General features: G+C 47.8%; 1 protein-coding gene across 1 annotated transcript in view; it reads left to right on the top strand.

Annotated features, from left to right (window-relative positions):
* Positions 1-16,198, top strand: part of LOC109887099 (C-type lectin domain containing 16A) — a 95,776-nt gene extending 79,578 nt beyond the window's left edge. Inside the window, 4 exon segments of the mRNA XM_031814020.1 lie at positions 886-1,090; positions 2,833-3,006; positions 13,296-13,427; positions 15,325-16,198. Coding sequence (XP_031669880.1) covers positions 886-1,090; positions 2,833-3,006; positions 13,296-13,427; positions 15,325-15,941 — 1,128 coding nt within the window. The 3' untranslated portion in view covers positions 15,942-16,198.
* Positions 16,199-19,468: the final 3,270 nt, after the last annotated feature.

Genomic DNA, 19,468 nt, shown 5'->3' on the forward strand with positions numbered 1-19,468 from the left:
TCTCTCTCTCTCTCTCTGTCTCTCTCTCTCTCCTGGTCTCTGTCTTCTCTCTCTGTCTCTCTCTCTGTCTCTGTCTCTCTCTCTGTCTCTCTCTCTGTCTCTCTCTCTCTCTTGTCCTCTCTCCTCTCTCTCTGTCTCTTCTCATCTCTCTCTCGTGTCTCTCTCTCTCTCTGTCTCTCTCTCTCTTCCTTCTCTCTGTCTCTCTCTCTCTCTCTGTCTCTCTCTCCTCTCTGCGTCTCTCTCTCTCTCTGTTTTTTTTCTCCCCTCTCTCTGCCTCTCTCTCTCTATGTCTCTCTCTCTCTCTCGTCTCTCTCTCTCTCTCGTCTCTCTCTGTCTCTCTCTCTCTCTCTTCTCTCTGTCTCCTCTCTCTCTTCTCGTCTCTCTCTCTCTCTCTGTCTCTGTCTTCTCTCTCTCTCTCTGTTCTCTCCTCTCTCTCCTGTCTCTCTCTCTGTCTCTCTCTGCTCTCTCTGTCTCTCTCTCTGTCTCTGTCTCTCTCTCTGTCTCTGTCTCTCTCTCTCTCTCTGTCTTTCTCTCTTTCTCTCTCTCTTTCTCTCTTTCTCTCTTTCTCTCTCTCTCTCTCTCTCAATTCAATTCAAGGGCTTTATTGGCATGGGAAACGTGTTAACATTGCCAAGCAAGTGAGGTAGATAATATATAAAGTGAATATATAAAGTGAAATAAACAATATAAATTAACAGTAAACATTACACATACAGAAGTTTCAAAACAGTAAAGACATTACAAATGTCATATTATATATATATATATACAGTGTTTTAACACTCTCTCTCTCTCTGTCTCCGTCTCTGTCTCCTCTCTCTCTCTCCGTTTGCACCTGACATTACAAGACTGTAACACCATCTCTCTCTCTCTTCCCCCCCCCAGGACATGCAGGTGTCTGGGGTAGAGGATGACAGCAGAGCTTTAAACATTATCATCCACAAACCCTCATCCAACCCCCACGCCAAGCCCCTCCCCATCCTGCAGGCAAACTTCATATTCGCCGACCACATCCGCTGCATCATCGCTAAGCAACGCCTGGCCAAGGGCAGGATACAGGCCAGACGTATGAAGACACAGAGGATAGCAGGTAGAGAGAGAGACACAGAGGATAGCAGGTAGAGAGAGAGACACAGAGGATAGCAGGTAGAGAGAGACACAGAGGATAGCAGGTAGAGAGAGACACAGAGGATAGCAGGTAGAGAGAGACACAGAGGATAGCAGGTAGAGAGAGAGACACAGAGGATAGCAGGTAGAGAGAGAGACACAGAGGATAGCAGGTAGAGAGAGAGACACAGAGGATAGCAGGTAGAGAGAGAGACACAGAGGATAGCAGGTAGAGAGAGACAGAGATAGCAGGTAGAGAGAGAGGATAGCAGGTAGAGAGGAGCAGAGGATAGCAGGTAGAGAGAGACACAGAGGATATCAGGTAGAGAGAGAGAGACACAGAGGATATCAGGTAGAGAGAGAGACACAGAGGATAGCAGGTAGAGAGAGAGACCGAGGATAGCAGGTAGAGAGAGAGACACAGAGGATAGCAGGTAGAGAGAGAGACCGAGGATAGCAGGTAGAGAGAGAGACACAGAGGATAGCAGGTAGAGAGAGAGACAGAGGATAGCAGGTAGAGAGAGAGACAGAGGATAGCAGGTAGAGAGAGAGACAGAGGATAGCAGGTAGAGACAGAGACAGAGGATAGCAGGTAGAGACAGAGGATAGCAGACAGAGACAGAGACAGAGGATAGCAGACAGAGACAGAGGATAGCAGGTAGAGAGAGAGACAGAGGATAGCAGGTAGAGAGAGACACAGAGGATATCAGCTAGAGAGAGAGAGAGACAGAGGATAGCAGGTAGAGAGAGAGACAGAGGATAGCAGGTAGAGAGAGAGACAGAGGATAGCAGGTAGAGAGAGAGACAGAGGATAGCAGGTAGAGAGAGAGACAGAGGATAGCAGGTAGAGAGAGAGAGAGACAGAGGATATCAGCTAGAGAGAGAGAGAGACAGAGGATAGCAGGTAGAGAGAGAGACAGAGGATAGCAGGTAGAGACAGACAGAGGATAGCAGGTAGAGGGAGAGATAGAGGATAGCAGGTAGAGGGAGAGACAGAGGATAGCAGGTAGAGAGAGAGACAGAGGATAGCAGGTAGAGACAGAGGATAGAGAGAGTGACAGGGATAGAGAGAGTGACAGGGAGAGAGAGAGTGACAGGGAGAGAGAGAGTGACAGGGAGAGAGAGAGTGACAGGGAGAGAGAGAGTGACAGGGAGAGAGAGAGTGACTGGGGAGAGAGAGAGAGTGACTGGGGGGAGAGAGCGAGTGACTGGGGAGAGAGAGCGAGTGCCTGGGGAGAGAGAGAGAGAGTGCCTGGGGAGAGAGAGAGAGTGCCTGGGGAGAGAGAGAGAGTGCCTGGGGAGAGAGAGAGAGTGCCTGGGGAGAGAGAGAGAGTGCCTGGGGAGAGAGAGAGAGTGCCTGGGGGAGAGAGAGAGAGTGCCTGGGGAGAGAGAGAGAGTGCCTGGGGAGAGAGAGAGAGTGCCTGGGGAGAGAGAGAGAGTGCCTGGGGAGAGAGAGAGAGTGCCTGGGGGGAGAGAGAGTGACTGGGAGAGAGAGCGAGGTGGACGGGGAGAGAGAAAGATTGAGACATACCCGTAGAGAGAGAGATTTGACAGGGAGACACACCCGTAGAGAGAGAGATTTGACAGGGAGACACACCAGGAGAGAGAGACAGGGAGAGAAAGCCACTCAGAGGACACACCTCCCTCTCTACACACCCGGAGAGAGACAGAGAGAGAAAGCCACTCAGAGGACACCTCCCTCTCTAACATCTCTGTGTGTTCCAGCGTTACTAGACCTTCCTGTCCAGCCCAGTTCGTCAGAGGTTCTGGGCTTCGGCCAGACAGGAAACACTGCTGCCGGCGGTCAACTCCCTTTCCGCTTCTACGACCAATCGCGTCGAGCGCCCAACGACCCCACCGCACAGAGATCTGTGTTCGCCTCCGTTGACAAAGTTCCAGGTAATACACACTTCCTGTTACACACCTACTGTACATTCACTTCCTGTTACACACCTATTTCCTGTTACACAACTACCTACTGTACATTCACTTCCCGTTACACACCTACTGTACATTCACTTCCCGTTACACACCTACTGTACATTCACTTCCTGTTACACACCTACTGTACATTCACTTCCTGTTACACACCTACTGTACATTCACTTCCTGTTACACACCTACTGTACATTCACTTCCTGTTACACACCTACCTACTGTACATTCACTTCCTGTTACACACCTACCTACTGTACATTCACTTCCTGTTACACACGATAATGTACAGAAGCATGTCAGGGGTTCACCTAGGGGTCATGATAGGGGCTGCACCAAATGATAATGTACAGAAGCATGTCAGGGGTTCACCTAGGGGTCATGATAGGGGCTGCACCAAATGATAATGTACAGAAGCATGTCAGGGGTTCACCTAGGGGTCATGATAGGGGCTGCACCAAATGATAATGTACAGAAGCATGTCAGGGGTTCACCTAGGGGTCATGATAGGGGCTGCACCAAATGATAATGTACAGAAGCATGTCAGGGGTTCACCTAGGGGTCATGATAGGGGCTGCACCAAATGATAATGTACAGAAGCATGTCAGGGGTTCACCTAGGGGTCATGATAGGGGCTGCACCAAATGATAATGTACAGAAGCATGTCAGGGGTTCACCTAGGGGTCATGATAGGGGCTGCACCAAATGATAATGTACAGAAACATGTCAGGGGTTCACCTAGGGGTCATGATAGGGGCTGCACCAAATGATAATGTACAGAAGCATGTCAGGGGTTCACCTAGGGGTCATGATAGGGGCTGCACCAAATGATAATGTACAGAAGCATGTCAGGGGTTCACCTAGGGGTCATGATAGGGGCTGCACCAAATGATAATGTACAGAAGCATGTCAGGGGTTCACCTAGGGGTCATGATAGGGGCTGCACCAAATGATAATGTACAGAAGCATGTCAGGGGTTCACCTAGGGGTCATGATAGGGGCTGCACCAAATGATAATGTACAGAAGCATGTCAGGGGTTCACCTAGGGGTCATGATAGGGGCTGCACCAAATGATAATGTACAGAAGCATGTCAGGGGTTCACCTAGGGGTCATGATAGGGGCTGCACCAAATGATAATGTACAGAAGCATGTCAGGGGTTCACCTAGGGGTCATGATAGGGGCTGCACCAAATGATAATGTACAGAAGCATGTCAGGGGTTCACCTAGGGGTCATGATAGGGGCTGCACCAAATGATAATGTACAGAAACATGTCAGGGGTTCACCTAGGGGTCATGATGTATTAGAATAATTGATTATGTTGTATTAATAGAAGGGGAGGGGCTATAAGACTCCTCCCCCTTACATGTATAGGGTCCTAGACTACAGATTAACTATATATATATATTATATATTATTATAGAGGTGTAATATTGTTCCAGTGGTTTTCTAGTCTCTCTACCTCTTATAAAGAAACTGTCTGAGAAATGTGTGGCTGTGAAGACAGAACTCTGCAGTAGGTAGGAGCAACTTCCGGCCGCCGTCAGAGATGTCCGCCTCGCTTCGCGTTCCTAGGAAACTATGCAGTTTTTTGTTTTTTTACGTGTTATTTCTTACACTAGTACCCCAGGTCATCTTAGGTTTCATTACATACAGTCGAGAAGAACTACTGAATATAAGATCAGCGTCAACTCACCATCAGTACGACCAAGAATATGTTTTTCGCGACGCGGATCCTGTGTTCTGCCTTACAAACAGGACAACGGAGTGGATCCCATGCATCGACCCAAAAAAACGACTCCGAAAAAGAGGGAAACGAGGCGGTCTTCTGGTCAGACTCCGGAGACGGGCACACCGTGCACCACTCCCTAGCATTCTTCTTGCCAATGTCCAGTCTCTTGACAACCAGGTTGATGAAATCCGAGCAAGGGTAGCATTCCAGAGGGACATCAGAGACTGTAACGTTCTTTGCTTCACGGAAACATGGCTCACTGGAGAGACGCTATCCGAGGCGGTGCAGCCAACGGGTTTCTCCACGCATCGCGCCGACAGAAACAAACATCTTTCTGGTCAGAAGAGGAGCGGGGGGCGTATGCCTTATGGCTAACGAGACATGGTGTGATGAAAGAAACATACAGGAACTCATCCTTCTGTTCACCTGATTTAGAATTCCTCACAATCAAATGTAGACCGCATTATCTACCAAGAGAATTCTCTTCGATTATAATCACAGCCGTGTATATATCCCCCCAAGCAGACACATCGATGGCTCTGAACGAACTTTATTTAACTCTTTGCAAACTGGAAACGATTTATCCGGAGGCTGCATTCATTGTAGCCTCCGGGGGCGGCAGGGGGCGGCAGGGTAGCCTAGCGGCAGGGTAGCCTAGTGGTTAGAGCGTTGGACTAGTAACCGGAAGGTTGTGAGTTCAAACCCCCGAGCTGACAAGGTACAAATCTGTCGTTCTGCCCCTGAACAGGCAGTTAACCCACTGTTCCCAGGCCGTTATTGAATATAAGAATTTGTTCTTAACTGACTTGCCTAGTTAAATAAAGGTAAAAAAAAAATAAAAGTAGCTGGGGATTTTAACAACACACACACACACACACACACACACACACACACACACACACACACACACTAAGCAGACACCTCAACGGAAAACTGGAAACCACATATCCTGAGGCTGCAGTTATTGTAGCTGGGGATTTTAACAAGGCTAATCTGAAAACAAGACTCCCTAAATTTTATCAGCATATCGATTGCGCAACCAGGGGTGGAAAGACCTTGGATCATTGTTACTCTAACTTCCGCAACGCATATAAGGCCCTGCCCCGGCCCCCCTTTCGGAAAAGCTGACCACGACTCCATTTTGCTGATCCCTGCCTACAGACAGAAACTAAAACAAGAAGCTCCCACGCTGAGGTCTGTCCAACGCTGGTCCGACCAAGCTGATTCCAAACTCCAAGACTGCTTCCATCACGTGGACTGGGAGATGTTTCGTATTGCGTCAGATAACAATATTGACGAATACGCTGATTCGGTGTGCGAGTTCATTAGAACGTGCGTTGAAGATGTCGTTCCCATAGCAACGATTAAAACATTCCCTAACTAGAAACCGTGGATTGATGGCAGCATTCGCGTGAAACTGAAAGCGCGAACCACTGCTTTTAATCAGGGCAAGGTGTCTGGTAACATGACCGAATACAAACAGTGCAGCTATTCCCTCCGCAAGGCTATCAAACAAGCTAAGCGTCAGTACAGAGACAAAGTAGAATCTCAATTCAACGGCTCAGACACAAGAGGCATGTGGCAGGGTCTACAGTCAATCACGGACTACAGGAAGAAATCCAGCCCAATCACAGACCAGGATGTCTTGCTCCCAGGCAGACTAAATAACTTTTTTGGCCGCTTTGAGGACAATACAGTGCCACGGCCTGCAACGAAAACATGCGGTCTCTCCTTCACTGCAGCCGAGGTGAGTAAGACATTTAAACGTGTTAACCCTCGCAAGGCTGCAGGCCCAGACGGCATCCCCAGCCGCGCTCTCAGAGCATGCGCAGACCAGCTGGCCGGTGTGTTTACGGACATATTCAATCAATCCCTATACCAGTCTGCTGTTCCCACATGCTTCAAGAGGGCCACCATTGTTCCTGTTCCCAAGAAAGCTAAGGTAACTGAGCTAAACGACTACCGCCCCGTAGCACTCACTTCCGTCATCATGAAGTGCTTTGAGAGACTAGTCAAGGACCATATCACCTCCACCCTACCTGACACCCTAGACCCACTCCAATTTGCTTACTGCCCAAATAGGTCCACAGACGATGCAATCTCAACCACACTGCCCTAACCCATCTGGACAAGAGGAATACCTATGTGAGAATGCTGTTCATCGACTACAGCTCGGCATTCAACACCATAGTACCCTCCAAGCTTGTCATCAAGCTCGAGACCCTGGGTCTCGACCCCGCCCTGTGCAACTGGGTACTGGACTTCCTGACGGGCCGCCCCCAGGTGGTGAGGGTAGGCAACAACATCTCCTCCCCGCTGATCCTCAACACTGGGGCCCCACAAGGGTGCGTTCTGAGCCCTCTCCTGTACTCCCTGTTCACCCACGACTGCGTGGCCACGCACGCCTCCAACTCAATTAGCAAGTTTGCGGACGACACAACAGTGGTAGGCTTGATTACCAACAACGACGAGACGGCCTACAGGGAGGAGGTGAGGGCCCTCGGAGTGTGGTGTCAGGAAAATAACCTCACACTCAACGTCAACAAAACTAAGGAGATGATTGTGGACTTCAGGAAACAGCAGAGGGAACACCCCCCTATCCACATCGATGGAACAGTAGTGGAGAGGGTAGCAAGTTTTAAGTTCCTCGGCATACACATCACAGACAAACTGAATTGGTCCACTCACACAGACAGCATCGTGAAGAAGGCGCAGCAGCGCCTCTTCAACCTCAGGAGGCTGAAGAAATTCGGCTTGTCACCAAAAGCACTCACAAACTTCTACAGATGCACAATCGAGAGCATCCTGGCGGGCTGTATCACCGCCTGGTACGGCAACTGCTCCGCCCTCAACCGTAAGGCTCTCCAGAGGGTAGTGAGGTCTGCACAACGCATCACCGGGGGCAAACTACCTGCCCTCCAGGACACCTACACCACCCGATGTTACAGGAAGGCCATAAAGGTCATCAAGGACATCAACCATCCGAGCCACTGCCTGTTCACCCCGCTATCATCCAGAAGGCGAGGTCAGTACAGGTTCATCAAAGCTGGGACCGAGAGACTGAAAAACAGCTTCTATCTCAAGGCCATCAGACTGTTAAACAGCCACCACTAACATTGAGTGGCTGCTGCCAACACACTGACACTGACTCAACTCCAGCCACTTTAATAATGGGAATTGATGGGAAATGATGTAAATATATCACTAGCCACTTTAAACAATGCTACCTTATATAATGTTACTTACCCTACATTATTCATCTCATATGCATACGTATATACTGTACTCTATATCATCGACTGCATCCTTATGTAATACATGTATCACTAGCCACTTTAACTATGCCACTTTGTTTACATACTCATCTCATATGTTATACTGTACCCGATATCATCTACTGTATCTTGCCTATGCTGCTCTGTACCATCACTCATTCATATATCCTTATGTACATATTCTTTATCCCCTTACACTGTGTATAAGACAGTAGTTTTGGAATTGTTAGTTAGATTACTTGTTGGTTATTACTGCATTGTCGGAACTAGAAGCACAAGCATTTCGCTACACTCGCATTAACATCTGCTAACCATGTGTATGTGACAAATAAAATTCGATTTGATTTTGAGTGTAAGAGATAAGAGACGAGTCAGACATTCCACTATAAGTCAACTTTATATAGCTGTGTATGCATGGGCTTGGTCTGATGAGTAGAAGGTAATGAGGTATGCAGTGACATCACAAGGGCTGGACTTCGGGTTCTATAAATCAACTTTGGGGTAGTGGACATTTACTGCCTAGGCCTCTCTTGTAAGTTTATATAGCTGTGTAAGCATGGGCTTGGTCTGATGAGTAGAAGGTAATGAGTTATGCAGTGACATCACAAGGGCTGGACTTCGGGTTTAATAAAAGCAACTTGAGACCTTTTTCTATTTTTTGGAACTTACTGGGAAATGTTGCGTTATGTTCCTGTTGTCAACTTCTCTCTTCAATTGCATTTATAAATGAATGAATGATTTACTTAAAGATATTGTCTAAATGCTCATTTCACCAATGAGCCAATGATTGACAAGGAACAAGGAAATGAACCCCAACAAACACACCAGTTGTATGTTCAGCTCGAAGAGGTTTAATGTGTCCTAGAATGGGGTTGGTATCATTTCAGCTTTAACAGAAGGGGTTTAGTGTGTCCTAGAATGGGGTTGGTATCATTTCAGCTTTAACAGAAGGGGTTTAGTGTGTCCTAGAATGGGGTTGGTATCATTTCAGCTTTAACAGATGGGGTTTAGTGTCCTAGAATGGGGTTGGTATCATTTCAGCTGTAACAGAAGGAGTTTAGTGTCCTAGAATGGGGTTGGTATGGGGTTGGTATCATTTCAGCTTTAACAGAAGGGGTTAGTGTCCTAGAATGGGGTTGGTATCATTTCAGCTTTAACAGATGGGGTTTAGTGTCCTAGAATGGGGTTTGTATCATTTCAGCTGTAACAGAAGGAGTTTAGTGTCCTAGAATGGGGTTGGTATGGGGTTGGTATCATTTCAGTTTTAACAGAAGGGGTTTAGTGTCCTAGAATGGGGTTGGGATCATTTCAGCTTTAACAGAAGGGGTTTAGTGTCCTAGAATGGGGTTGGTATCATTTCAGCTTTAACAGAAGGGGTTAGTGTCCTAGAATGGGGTTGGTATCATTTCAGCTTTAACAGAAGGGGGTTAGTGTCCTAGAATGGGGTTGGTATCATTTCAGCTTTAACCGAAGGGGTTTAGTGTCCTAGAATGGGGTTGGTATCATTTCAGCTGTAACAGAAGGGGTTTAGTGTCCTAGAATGAGGTTGGTTTCTATGTAACTAAGTGGTGGTATTTCCTCTTAATCTGTGTAGGGTGAACAGTGTATTCAGACTCCTTCTCCACATCTTGTTACGTTACAGCCTTATTCTAAAATGGATTCAATCGTTTTTTTCCCCCTCATCAACCTACACACAATACCCCGTAATGACATCACAATACCCCGTAATGACATCCCAATACCCCATAATGGCATCCCAATACCCCATAATGACATCCCAATACCCCATAATGACATCGCAATACCCCATAATGACATCACAATACCCCATAATGACATCACAATACCCCATAATGACATCACAATACCCCATAATGACATCCCAATACCCCATAATGACATCCCAATACCCCGTAATGACATCCCAATACCCCATAATGACATCCCAATACCCCGTAATGACATCCCAATACCCCGTAATGACATCCCAATACCCCATAATGACATCACAATACCCCATAATGCCATCCCAATACCCCATAATGACATCGCAATACCCCATAATGACATCACAATACCCCATAATGCCATCCCAATACCCCATAATGACATCACAATACCCCATAATGACATCCCAATACCCCATAATGACATCACAATACCCCATAATGACATCCCAATACCCCATAATGACATCCCAATACCCCGTAATGACATCCCAATACCCCATAATGACATCACAATACCCCATAATGACATCCCAATACCCCATAATGACATCCCAATACCCCATAATGACATCCCAATACCCCATAATGACATCCCAATACCCATAATGACATCCCAATACCCCGTAATGACATCCCAATACCCCGTAATGACATCACAATACCCCATAATGACATCACAATACCCCATAATGACATCACAATACCCCATAATGACATCACAATACCCCATAATGACATCCCAATACCCCATAATGACATCCCAATACCCCATAATGACATCCCAATACCCCATAATGACATCCCAATACCCCATAATGACATCCCAATACCCCATAATGACATCCCAATACCCCGTAATGACATCACAATACCCCATAATGACATCACAATACCCCATAATGACATCCCAATACCCCATAATGACATCCCAATACCCATAATGACATCCCAATACCCCATAATGACATCCCAATACCCCGTAATGACATCACAATACCCCATAATGACATCCCAATACCCCGTAATGACATCACAATACCCCATAATGACATCCCAATACCCCGTAATGACATCCCAATACCCCGTAATGACATCACAATACCCCATAATGACATCGCAATACCCCATAATGACATCCCAATACCCCGTAATGACATCCCAATACCCCATAATGACATCCCAATACCCCATAATGACATCCCAATACCCCGTAATGACATCCCAATACCCCGTAATGACATCACAATACCCCATAATGACATCACAATACCCCATAATGACATCACAATACCCCATAATGACATCACAATACCCCATAATGATGAAGGAAAAAACATTTTATTTTTTGCAAATGTATAATAAATAAAAAATATCTGAAATATCACAGTTATATATTCAGACCCTTCAACAAAGTACTCAGTACTTTGTTGAAGCACCTTGGGCAGCGATTACAGCCTTGCGTCATCTTGGGTTTCACCCTACAAGCTTGGCACACCTGTATTTGGGGAGTTTCTCCCATTCTTCTCTGCAGATCCTCTCAAGCTCTGTCAGGTTGGATGGGGTGCTTCGCTGCACGGCTATTCTCAAGTCTCTCCAGAGATGTTCGAACAGGTTAAAGTCCGGACTCTGGCTGAGTCATTCATGGACATTTAGAGACTTGTTCCGAAGCCACTCCTGCGTTGTCTTGGCTGTGTGCTACGCCCCAGTCTGATATCCTGAGGGCTCTGGAACAGGTTTTCATCAAGGATCTCTCTGTACTTTGCTCCGTTCATCTTTCCCTCGATCCTGACTAGTCTCCCAGTCCCTGCCGCTGAAAAAACATCCCCACAGCATGATGCTGCCACCACCATGCTTCACCATAGGGATGGTGCCAGGTTTCCTCCAGACATGATGCTGCCACCACCATGCTTCACCGTAGGGATGGTGCCAGGTTTCCTCCAGACATGATGCTGCCACCACCATGCTTCACCGTAGGGATGGTGCCAGGTTTCCTCCAGACATGATGCTGCCACCACCATGCTTCACCGTAGGGATGGTACCAGGTTTCCTCCAGACATGATGCTGCCACCACCATGCTTCACCGTAGGGATGGTGCCAGGTTTCCTCCAGACATGATGCTGCCACCACCATGCTTCACCGTAGGGATGGTGCCAGGTTTCCTCCAGACATGATGCTGCCACCACCATGCTTCACCGTAGGGATGGTGACAGATTTCCTCCAGACATGATGCTGCCACCACCATGTTTCACCATAGGGATGGTACCAGGTTTCCTCCAGACATGATGCTGCCACCACCATGCTTCACCGTAGGGATGGTGCCAGGTTTCCTCCAGACATGACGCTTGGCATTCAGGCCACAGAGTTCAATCTTGCCTTTCCAAATCCTGTCCAATCAATTGAATTTACCACAGGTGGACTCCAATCAAGTTGTAGAAACATCTCAAGGATGATCAATGGAAACAGGAAGCACCTGAGTTCAATTTCGAGTCTGATCGCAAAGGGTCTGAATACTTATGTAAAACAGCTATTTCTGTGTTTTTTTTTTTTATACATTTCCAAACATTTCAACAACAAAAAAAAACTGTTTTATTTAATCGATTTCAGAATAAAGCTGGGTGTAACACACACACTGGGTAATGTCGTTCTGTAGGTTGGATGTTTAGTGTCTAGCACACACACACAGAGAGAGAGGGAGAGAGACTGTTTAGTGTCTAGCACCCAGAGAGAGAGAGACTGTTTAGTGTCTGGCACCCAGAGAGAGAGAGACTGTTTAGTGTCTAGCACCCAGAGAGAGACTGGGACAGAGCCAGAGAGGGAGGGAGAGAGAGAGACTGGGAGAGAGAGAGATTGACTGGTAGAGTGAGACAGACAGAGACAGAGAGACTTAAGTGTCTAGCACCCAGAGAGAGAGAGAGAGACTGGGAGAGGGAGAGATACTGGGACAGAGACAGAGAGACGGGGACAGAGACAGAGAGACTGGGACAGAGGCAGGGACAGAGGCAGAGAGACTGGGACAGAGGCAGAGAGACTGGGACAGAGGCAGAGAGACTGGGACAGAGGCAGAGAGACTGGGACAGAGAGACTTAAGTGTCTAGCACCCAGAGAGAGAGAGACTGGGAGAGGGAGAGAGAGATACTGGGACAGAGAGACTGGGACAGAGACAGAGAGACTGGGACAGAGAGACTGGGACAGAGCGACTGGGACAGAGACAGAGAGACTGGGACAGAGACAGAGAGACTGGGACAGAGAGACTGGGACAGAGACAGAGAGACTGGGACAGAGAGACTGGGACAGAGGCAGAGAGACTGGGACAGAGGCAGAGAGACTGGGACAGAGACAGAGAGACTTAAGTGTCTAGCACTCAGTAATGTGTTGTTCTGTTTACCTCAGTGTGTACTGCATCCGTGTGTTTATTGACATACCAACTCAATCTAATTGTTATTTAGATTTTTTTTACATAATTACACGTACGTGTGTGTGTGTGTGTGTGTGTGTGTGTGTGTGTTGTATTGCAGGGTTTGCGGTGGCCCACTGTGTATCTCAGCACAGCCCGTCCCCCCTCTCCTCCCCCTCCCCACCCTCCTCAGGCAGCACCGGACGATGTGACTCTGTTACAGCCAGTACGATATCAGCCAACAGCCCTACAGGTAACACACACACACACCAGTACAATATGTGCTAGGCTTTGATAACAGTTGTCTCTAGCTACCGTTAGCTCTAGATGCTAGGCTTAGATAGCAGTCGTCAGCTCTAGATGCTAGGCTTAGATAGCAGTCGTATGTAGCTACCGTTAGCTCTAGATGCTAGGCTTAGATAGCAGTCGTCAGCTCTAGATGCTAGGCTTATATAACAGTTGTCTTTAGCTAGATGCTAGAGCTAACAATACCTAAAGACAACTGTTATCTTTGTTGTTTGCTCTAGATTCTAGGCTTAGATAGTAGCTCTCATTAGCTCTAGATGCTAGGCTTAGATAAGTTGTCTGTAGATATTGTTAGCTCTAGATGCTAGGCTTAGATAGTAGCTATCGTTAGCTCTAGATGCTAGACTTAGATAGTAGCTATCGTCAGCTCTAGATGCTAGACTTAGATAGTAGCTATCATTAGCTCTAGATGCTAGACTTAGACAGCAGTTGTCTGTAGCGATCGTTAGCTCTAGATGCTAGGCTTAGCAGCTGTCTGTAGCGATCGTTAGCTCTAGATGCTAGGCTTAGATAGCAGTTGTCTGATATCTTCAATGATCATTTGCTGCTATCTAAGCCTAGCATCTAGCGATAACGATCGCTACAGACAACTGCTATATTAGCCTAGCATCTAGAGCAAAATATAGCTACAGACAACTGCTATATTAGCCTAGCATCTAGAGCAAACGATAGCTACAGATAGCTCGATGCTAGGCTTAGATAGCAGTTGTCTGTAGCGATCGTTAGCTCTAGATGCTAGGCTTAGATAGCAGTTGTCTGTAGCGATCGTTAGCTCTAGATGCTAGGCTTAGATAGCAGTTGTCTGTAGCGATCGTTAGCTCTAGATGCTAGGCTTAGATAGCAGTTGTCTGTAGCGATCGTTAGCTCTAGATGCTAGGCTTAGATAGCAGTTGTCTGTAGCGATCGTTAGCTCTAGATGCTAGGCTTAGATAGCAGTTGTCTGTAGCTATCGTTAGCTCTAGATGCTAGGCTAATATAGCAGTTGTCTGTAGCTATCGTTAGCTCTAGATGCTAGGCTAATATAGCAGTTGTCTGTAGCTATCTTTAGCTCTAGATGCTAGGCTAATATAGCAGTTGTCTGTAGCTATCGTTAGCTCTAGATGCTAGGCTAATATAGCAGTTGTCTGTAGCTATCGTTAGCTCTAGATGCTAGGCTAATATAGCAGTTGTCTGTAGCTATCTTTAGCTCTAGATGCTAGGCTAATATAGCAGTTGTCTGTAGCTATCGTTAGCTCTCGATGCTAGGCTTAGAAGTTGTCTGTAGCTATCGTTAGCTCTAGATGCTAGGCTTAGATAGCAGTTGTCTGTATCTATCATTAGCTCTAGATGCTAGGCTAATATAGCAGTCGTCTGTAGCTATCGTTAGTTCTGGATGCTAGGCTTAGATAGCAGTTGTCTGTTGTGATCGTTAGCTCTAGATGCTAGGCTTAGATAGCAGTCGTCTGTAGCTATCGTCTGTAGCTATGCTAGGCTTAGATAGCAGTTGTCTGTAGCTCTAGATGCTAGCTCTAGATGCTAGGCTTAGATAGTGGCGATTGTTAGCTCTAGATGCTAGGCTTAGATAGCAGTTGTCTGTAGCTATCGTTAGCTCTAGATGCTAGGCTTAGAAGTTGTCTGTAGCTATCGTTAGCTCTAGATGCTAGGCTAATATAGCAGTTGTCTGTAGCTATTGTTAGCTCTAGATGCTAGGCTTAGATAGCAGTCGTCTGTATCGATCGTTAGCTCTAGATGCTAGGATTAGATAGCAGTTGTCTGTAGCGATCGTTAGCTCTAGATGCTAGGCTTAGATAGCAGTTGTCTGTAGCTAACCGGTTGAGCTAACATTAACCCCTCTTCCTCCTCAGATGAGGAGACGTTCTTGGAGCACACCCCTCCTTCGTCCTCCGGTGGAGAGGGAGGAGGAAGAGGAGGAGAGTTAACCGGTTCTTGTTCCCCTGTCCCGTCTGTCCTGGCCCCCAGCCTCACCCCTGCCTCCCAGCCTAACATCTCTCTACTGACAGACGACAACACAGACTCTCTGAGCGTCGAGTCACTGACCCTGCTACCCCCGGCTGACCACCTGCACGCACTCGGCTCACACACACACCTCGGCACTGATACGGCTATCAGAGAGGAGGAGGAGGAGGAGGAGGAGGAGGAGGAGGAGGAGGAGGAGGGGCTAGAGAAGAGAGAAGGGAAGGAGCCAAAGGAGGAAGTGGAAGGGTCAGCGATGGAGGAAGAGGAGGAGGAGGAGACTGAAACCGAAACAACAATTCAAGAGACAGCTGAAGCAGAGATGGGAACGCCCACTGAGCAAGACACGCCCCTAGAGGCAGAGGGAGACACACCCCTTTCTTCTGAGGGAGACACACCCCTTTCAGCTGCATCAGAAGGGGAGGAGACTGGTCAGGACACACCCACGGGAGAGGAAGCAGAGAAAGACACACCTCCGAAAGAGGACACGCCTACAGAAACACCCTGATTAGAGGACAAACCCACCCTGATTAAAGAGGACACACCCACACCCTGTGTGATAGGATAGGAGAGTAGTCCCGCCTCTCTAAAATCACCCCTCCCTTTCCAGTTGTTTTGACCAGCTCTCTGGCTCCTCCCACTAGATTCACCAGCCTGCTCGCGCATGGCTAACGACCAGAGGAGTGTGGATCCCCGTCTCTGTCTCTCACACAGCAGTAGAGAGCAGATCCCTGTCTCTGTCTCTCACACAGCAGTAGAGAGCAGATCCCTGTCTCTGTCTCTCACACAGCAGTAGAGAGCAGATCCCTGTCTCTGTCTCTCACACAGCAGTAGAGAGCAGATCCCTGTCTCTGTCTCTCACACAGCAGTAGAGAGCAGATCCCTGTCTCTGTCTCTCACACAGCAGTAGAGAGCAGATCCCTGTCTCTCACACAGCAGTAGAGAGCAGATCCCTGTCTCTGTCTCTCACACAGCAGTAGAGAGCAGATCCCTGTCTCTCACGCAGCAGTAGAGAGCAGATCCCTGTCTCTCACACAGATCCCTGTCTCTCACACAGCAGTAGAGAGAGAGGAGTGTTCCTGCTCCAGCAGTTTCTGTTGCTTTATAAAAGAGCTTTGACTCTCAACATTTCATTGTTCTACTGCACAAAGGCCTGGAGACGCATTACAACACAGACATGTAATCAGTAATAAATAGACAAACAGATCAATAAGTTGTGATTCTGTTTAACGAATGGAGCAAAGATCACACTGAAACTATGTTGTCCTCCCTCCATCTCCCCTGCTTTTTCTCTCGCTCTCACTCTCTCCTACTCTCTCTCCCTCCCCCTCTCTCTCCCTCCTCTCTCTCTCCCTCCCTCTCTCTCTCCCGTCCCCCTCTCTCTCCCTCCCCCTCTCTCTCCCTCCCCCTCTCTCTCCCTCCCCCTCTCTCTCCCTCCCCCTCTCTCCCCCTCCCTCTCTCTCTCTCTCTCCCTCCCCCCTCCTTCTCTCTCCCTCCCCCTCTCTCCCCCTCCCTCTCTCTCCATCCCCCTCCTTCTCTCTCCCTCCCCCTCCTTCTCTCTCCCTCCCTCCCTCTCTCCCTCCCCCCTCCTTCTCTCTCCCTCCCTCTCCCTCTCTCCCCCTCCCTCTCTCTCCCTCCCCCTCCCTCTCTCAGCCTATAGTGTAAATATGCTCTCAGCCTTAGTAAAGTCTGGCTCTAGTGTTGTATGCTCTCCCCCTCCCACTCTCTCCCCCTCCCTCTCTCTCTCCCTCCCTCCTTCTCTCTCCCTCCCCCCTCTCTCCCCCTCCCTCTCTCTCCCTCTCCCTCTCTCCCCCTCCCTCTCTCTCCCTCCCTCTCCCTCCCTCCCTCTCTCTCCCTCCCCCTCCCTCTCTCAGCCTATAGTGTAAATATGCTCTCAGCCTTAGTAAAGTCTGGCTCTAGTGTTTCAGTAAGTTTGTATGCTCTCCCCCTCCCTCTCTCTCTCCCCCTCCCTCTCTCTCCCTCCCCCCTCCTTCTCTCTCTCCCTCCCTCCCTCTCTCTCCCTCCCTCCTTCTCTCCCTCTCCCCCTCCCTCTCTCAGCCTATAGTGTAAATATGCTCTCAGCCTTAGTAAAGTCTGGCTCTAGTGTTTCAGTAAGTTTGTATGCTCTCCCCTCCCTCTCTCTCTCCCTCCCCCCTCTCTCTCTCCCTCCCCCCCTCCTTCTCTCTCTCTCCCCCTCCCCCCTCCTCTCTCTCTCCCCCTCCCTCTCTCTCCCTCCCCCCTCCTTCTCTCCCTCCCTCCCTCTCTCTCCCTCCCCCCTCCTTCTCTCCCTCCCTCCCTCTCTCTCCCTCCCCCCTCCTTCTCTCTCTCCCTCCCTCCCTCTATCTCCCTCCCCTCCCTCTCTCAGCCTATAGTGTAAATATGCTCTCAGCCTTAGTAAAGTCTGGCTCTAGTGTTTCAGTAAGTTTGTATGCTCTGTAAATGCTATCAGCTTTTAAACCTGTAATTAATGTTAAATTACCAACAAAGAAATGAATTAAACATCTGTAATAAATGATTCTACTGACTTGGACCTGTTGTACTGTGGTGTGTTAAACCTGTAGTACTGTGGTGTGTTAGGTAGTACTGTGGTGTGTTAGGTAGTACTGTGGTGTGTTAGGTAGTACTGTGGTGTGTTAGGTAGTACTGTGGTGTGTTAGGTTGTACTGTGGTGTGTTAAACAGGTAGTACCGTGGTGTGTTAAACCTGTAGTACTGTGGTGTGTTAGGTAGTACTGTGGTGTGTTAGGTTGTACTGTGGTGTGTTAAACCTGTAGTACTGTGGTGTGTTAGGTAGTACTGTGGTGTGTTAAACCTGTAGTACTGTGGTGTGTTAGGTAGTACTGTGGTGTGTTAGGTAGTACTGTGGTGTGTTAGGTAGTACTGTGGTGTGTTAGGTTGTACTGTGGTGTGTTAGGTAGTACTGTGGTGTGTTAGGTAGTACTGTGGTGTGTTAGGTAGTACTGTGGTGTGTTAAACAGGTAGTACTGTGGTGTGTTAGGTAGTACTGTGGTGTGTTAAACCGGTAGTACTGTGGTGTGTTAGGTAGTACTGTGGTGTGTTAAACCTGTAGTACTGTGGTGTGTTAGGTAGTACTGTGGTGTGTTAGGTAGTACTGTGGTGTGTTAAACCTGTAGTACTGTGGTGTGTTAGGTAGTACTGTGGTGTGTTAAACCTGTAGTACTGTGGTGTGTTAAACCGGTAGTACTGTGGTGTGTTAGGTAGTACTGTGGTGTGTTAAACCTGTAGTACTGTGGTGTGTTAGGTAGTACTGTGGTGTGTTAGGTTGTACTGTGGTGTGTTAAACCTGTAGTACTGTGGTGTGTTAGGTAGTACTGTGGTGTGTTAAACCTGCTGTACTGTGGTGTGTTAGGTAGTACTGTGGTGTGTTAGGTAGTACTGTGGTGTGTTAGGTTGTACTGTGGTGTGTTAGGTAGTACTGTGGTGTGTTAGGTAGTACTGTGGTGTGTTAGGTAGTACTGTGGTGTGTTAGGTAGTACTGTGGTGTGTTAAACAGGTAGTACTGTGGTGTGTTAAACAGGTAGTACTGTGGTGTGTTAAACAGGTAGTACTGTGGTGTGTTAGGTAGTACTGTGGTGTGTTAAACCTGTAGTACTGTGGTGTGTTAGGTAGTACTGTGGTGTGTTAAACCTGTAGTACTGTGGTGTGTTAAACCGGTAGTACTGTGGTGTGTTAGGTAGTACTGTGGTGTGTTAAACCTGTAGTACTGTGGTGTGTTAGGTAGTACTGTGGTGTGTTAGGTTGTACTGTGGTGTGTTAAACCTGTAGTACTGTGGTGTGTTAGGTAGTACTGTGGTGTGTTAAACCTGCTGTACTGTGGTGTGTTAGGTAGTACTGTGGTGTGTTAGGTAGTACTGTGGTGTGTTAGGTTGTACTGTGGTGTGTTAGGTAGTACTGTGGTGTGTTAGGTAGTACTGTGGTGTGTTAGGTAGTACTGTGGTGTGTTAAACAGGTAGTACTGTGGTTGTGTTAAACAGGTAGTACTGTGGTGTGTTAAACAGGTAGTACTGTGGTGTGT

Source organism: Oncorhynchus kisutch, unplaced genomic scaffold, assembly GCF_002021735.2.
Source record: "Oncorhynchus kisutch isolate 150728-3 unplaced genomic scaffold, Okis_V2 Okis06b-Okis10b_hom, whole genome shotgun sequence".
Classification (NCBI taxonomy): Eukaryota; Metazoa; Chordata; class Actinopteri; order Salmoniformes; family Salmonidae; genus Oncorhynchus; species Oncorhynchus kisutch.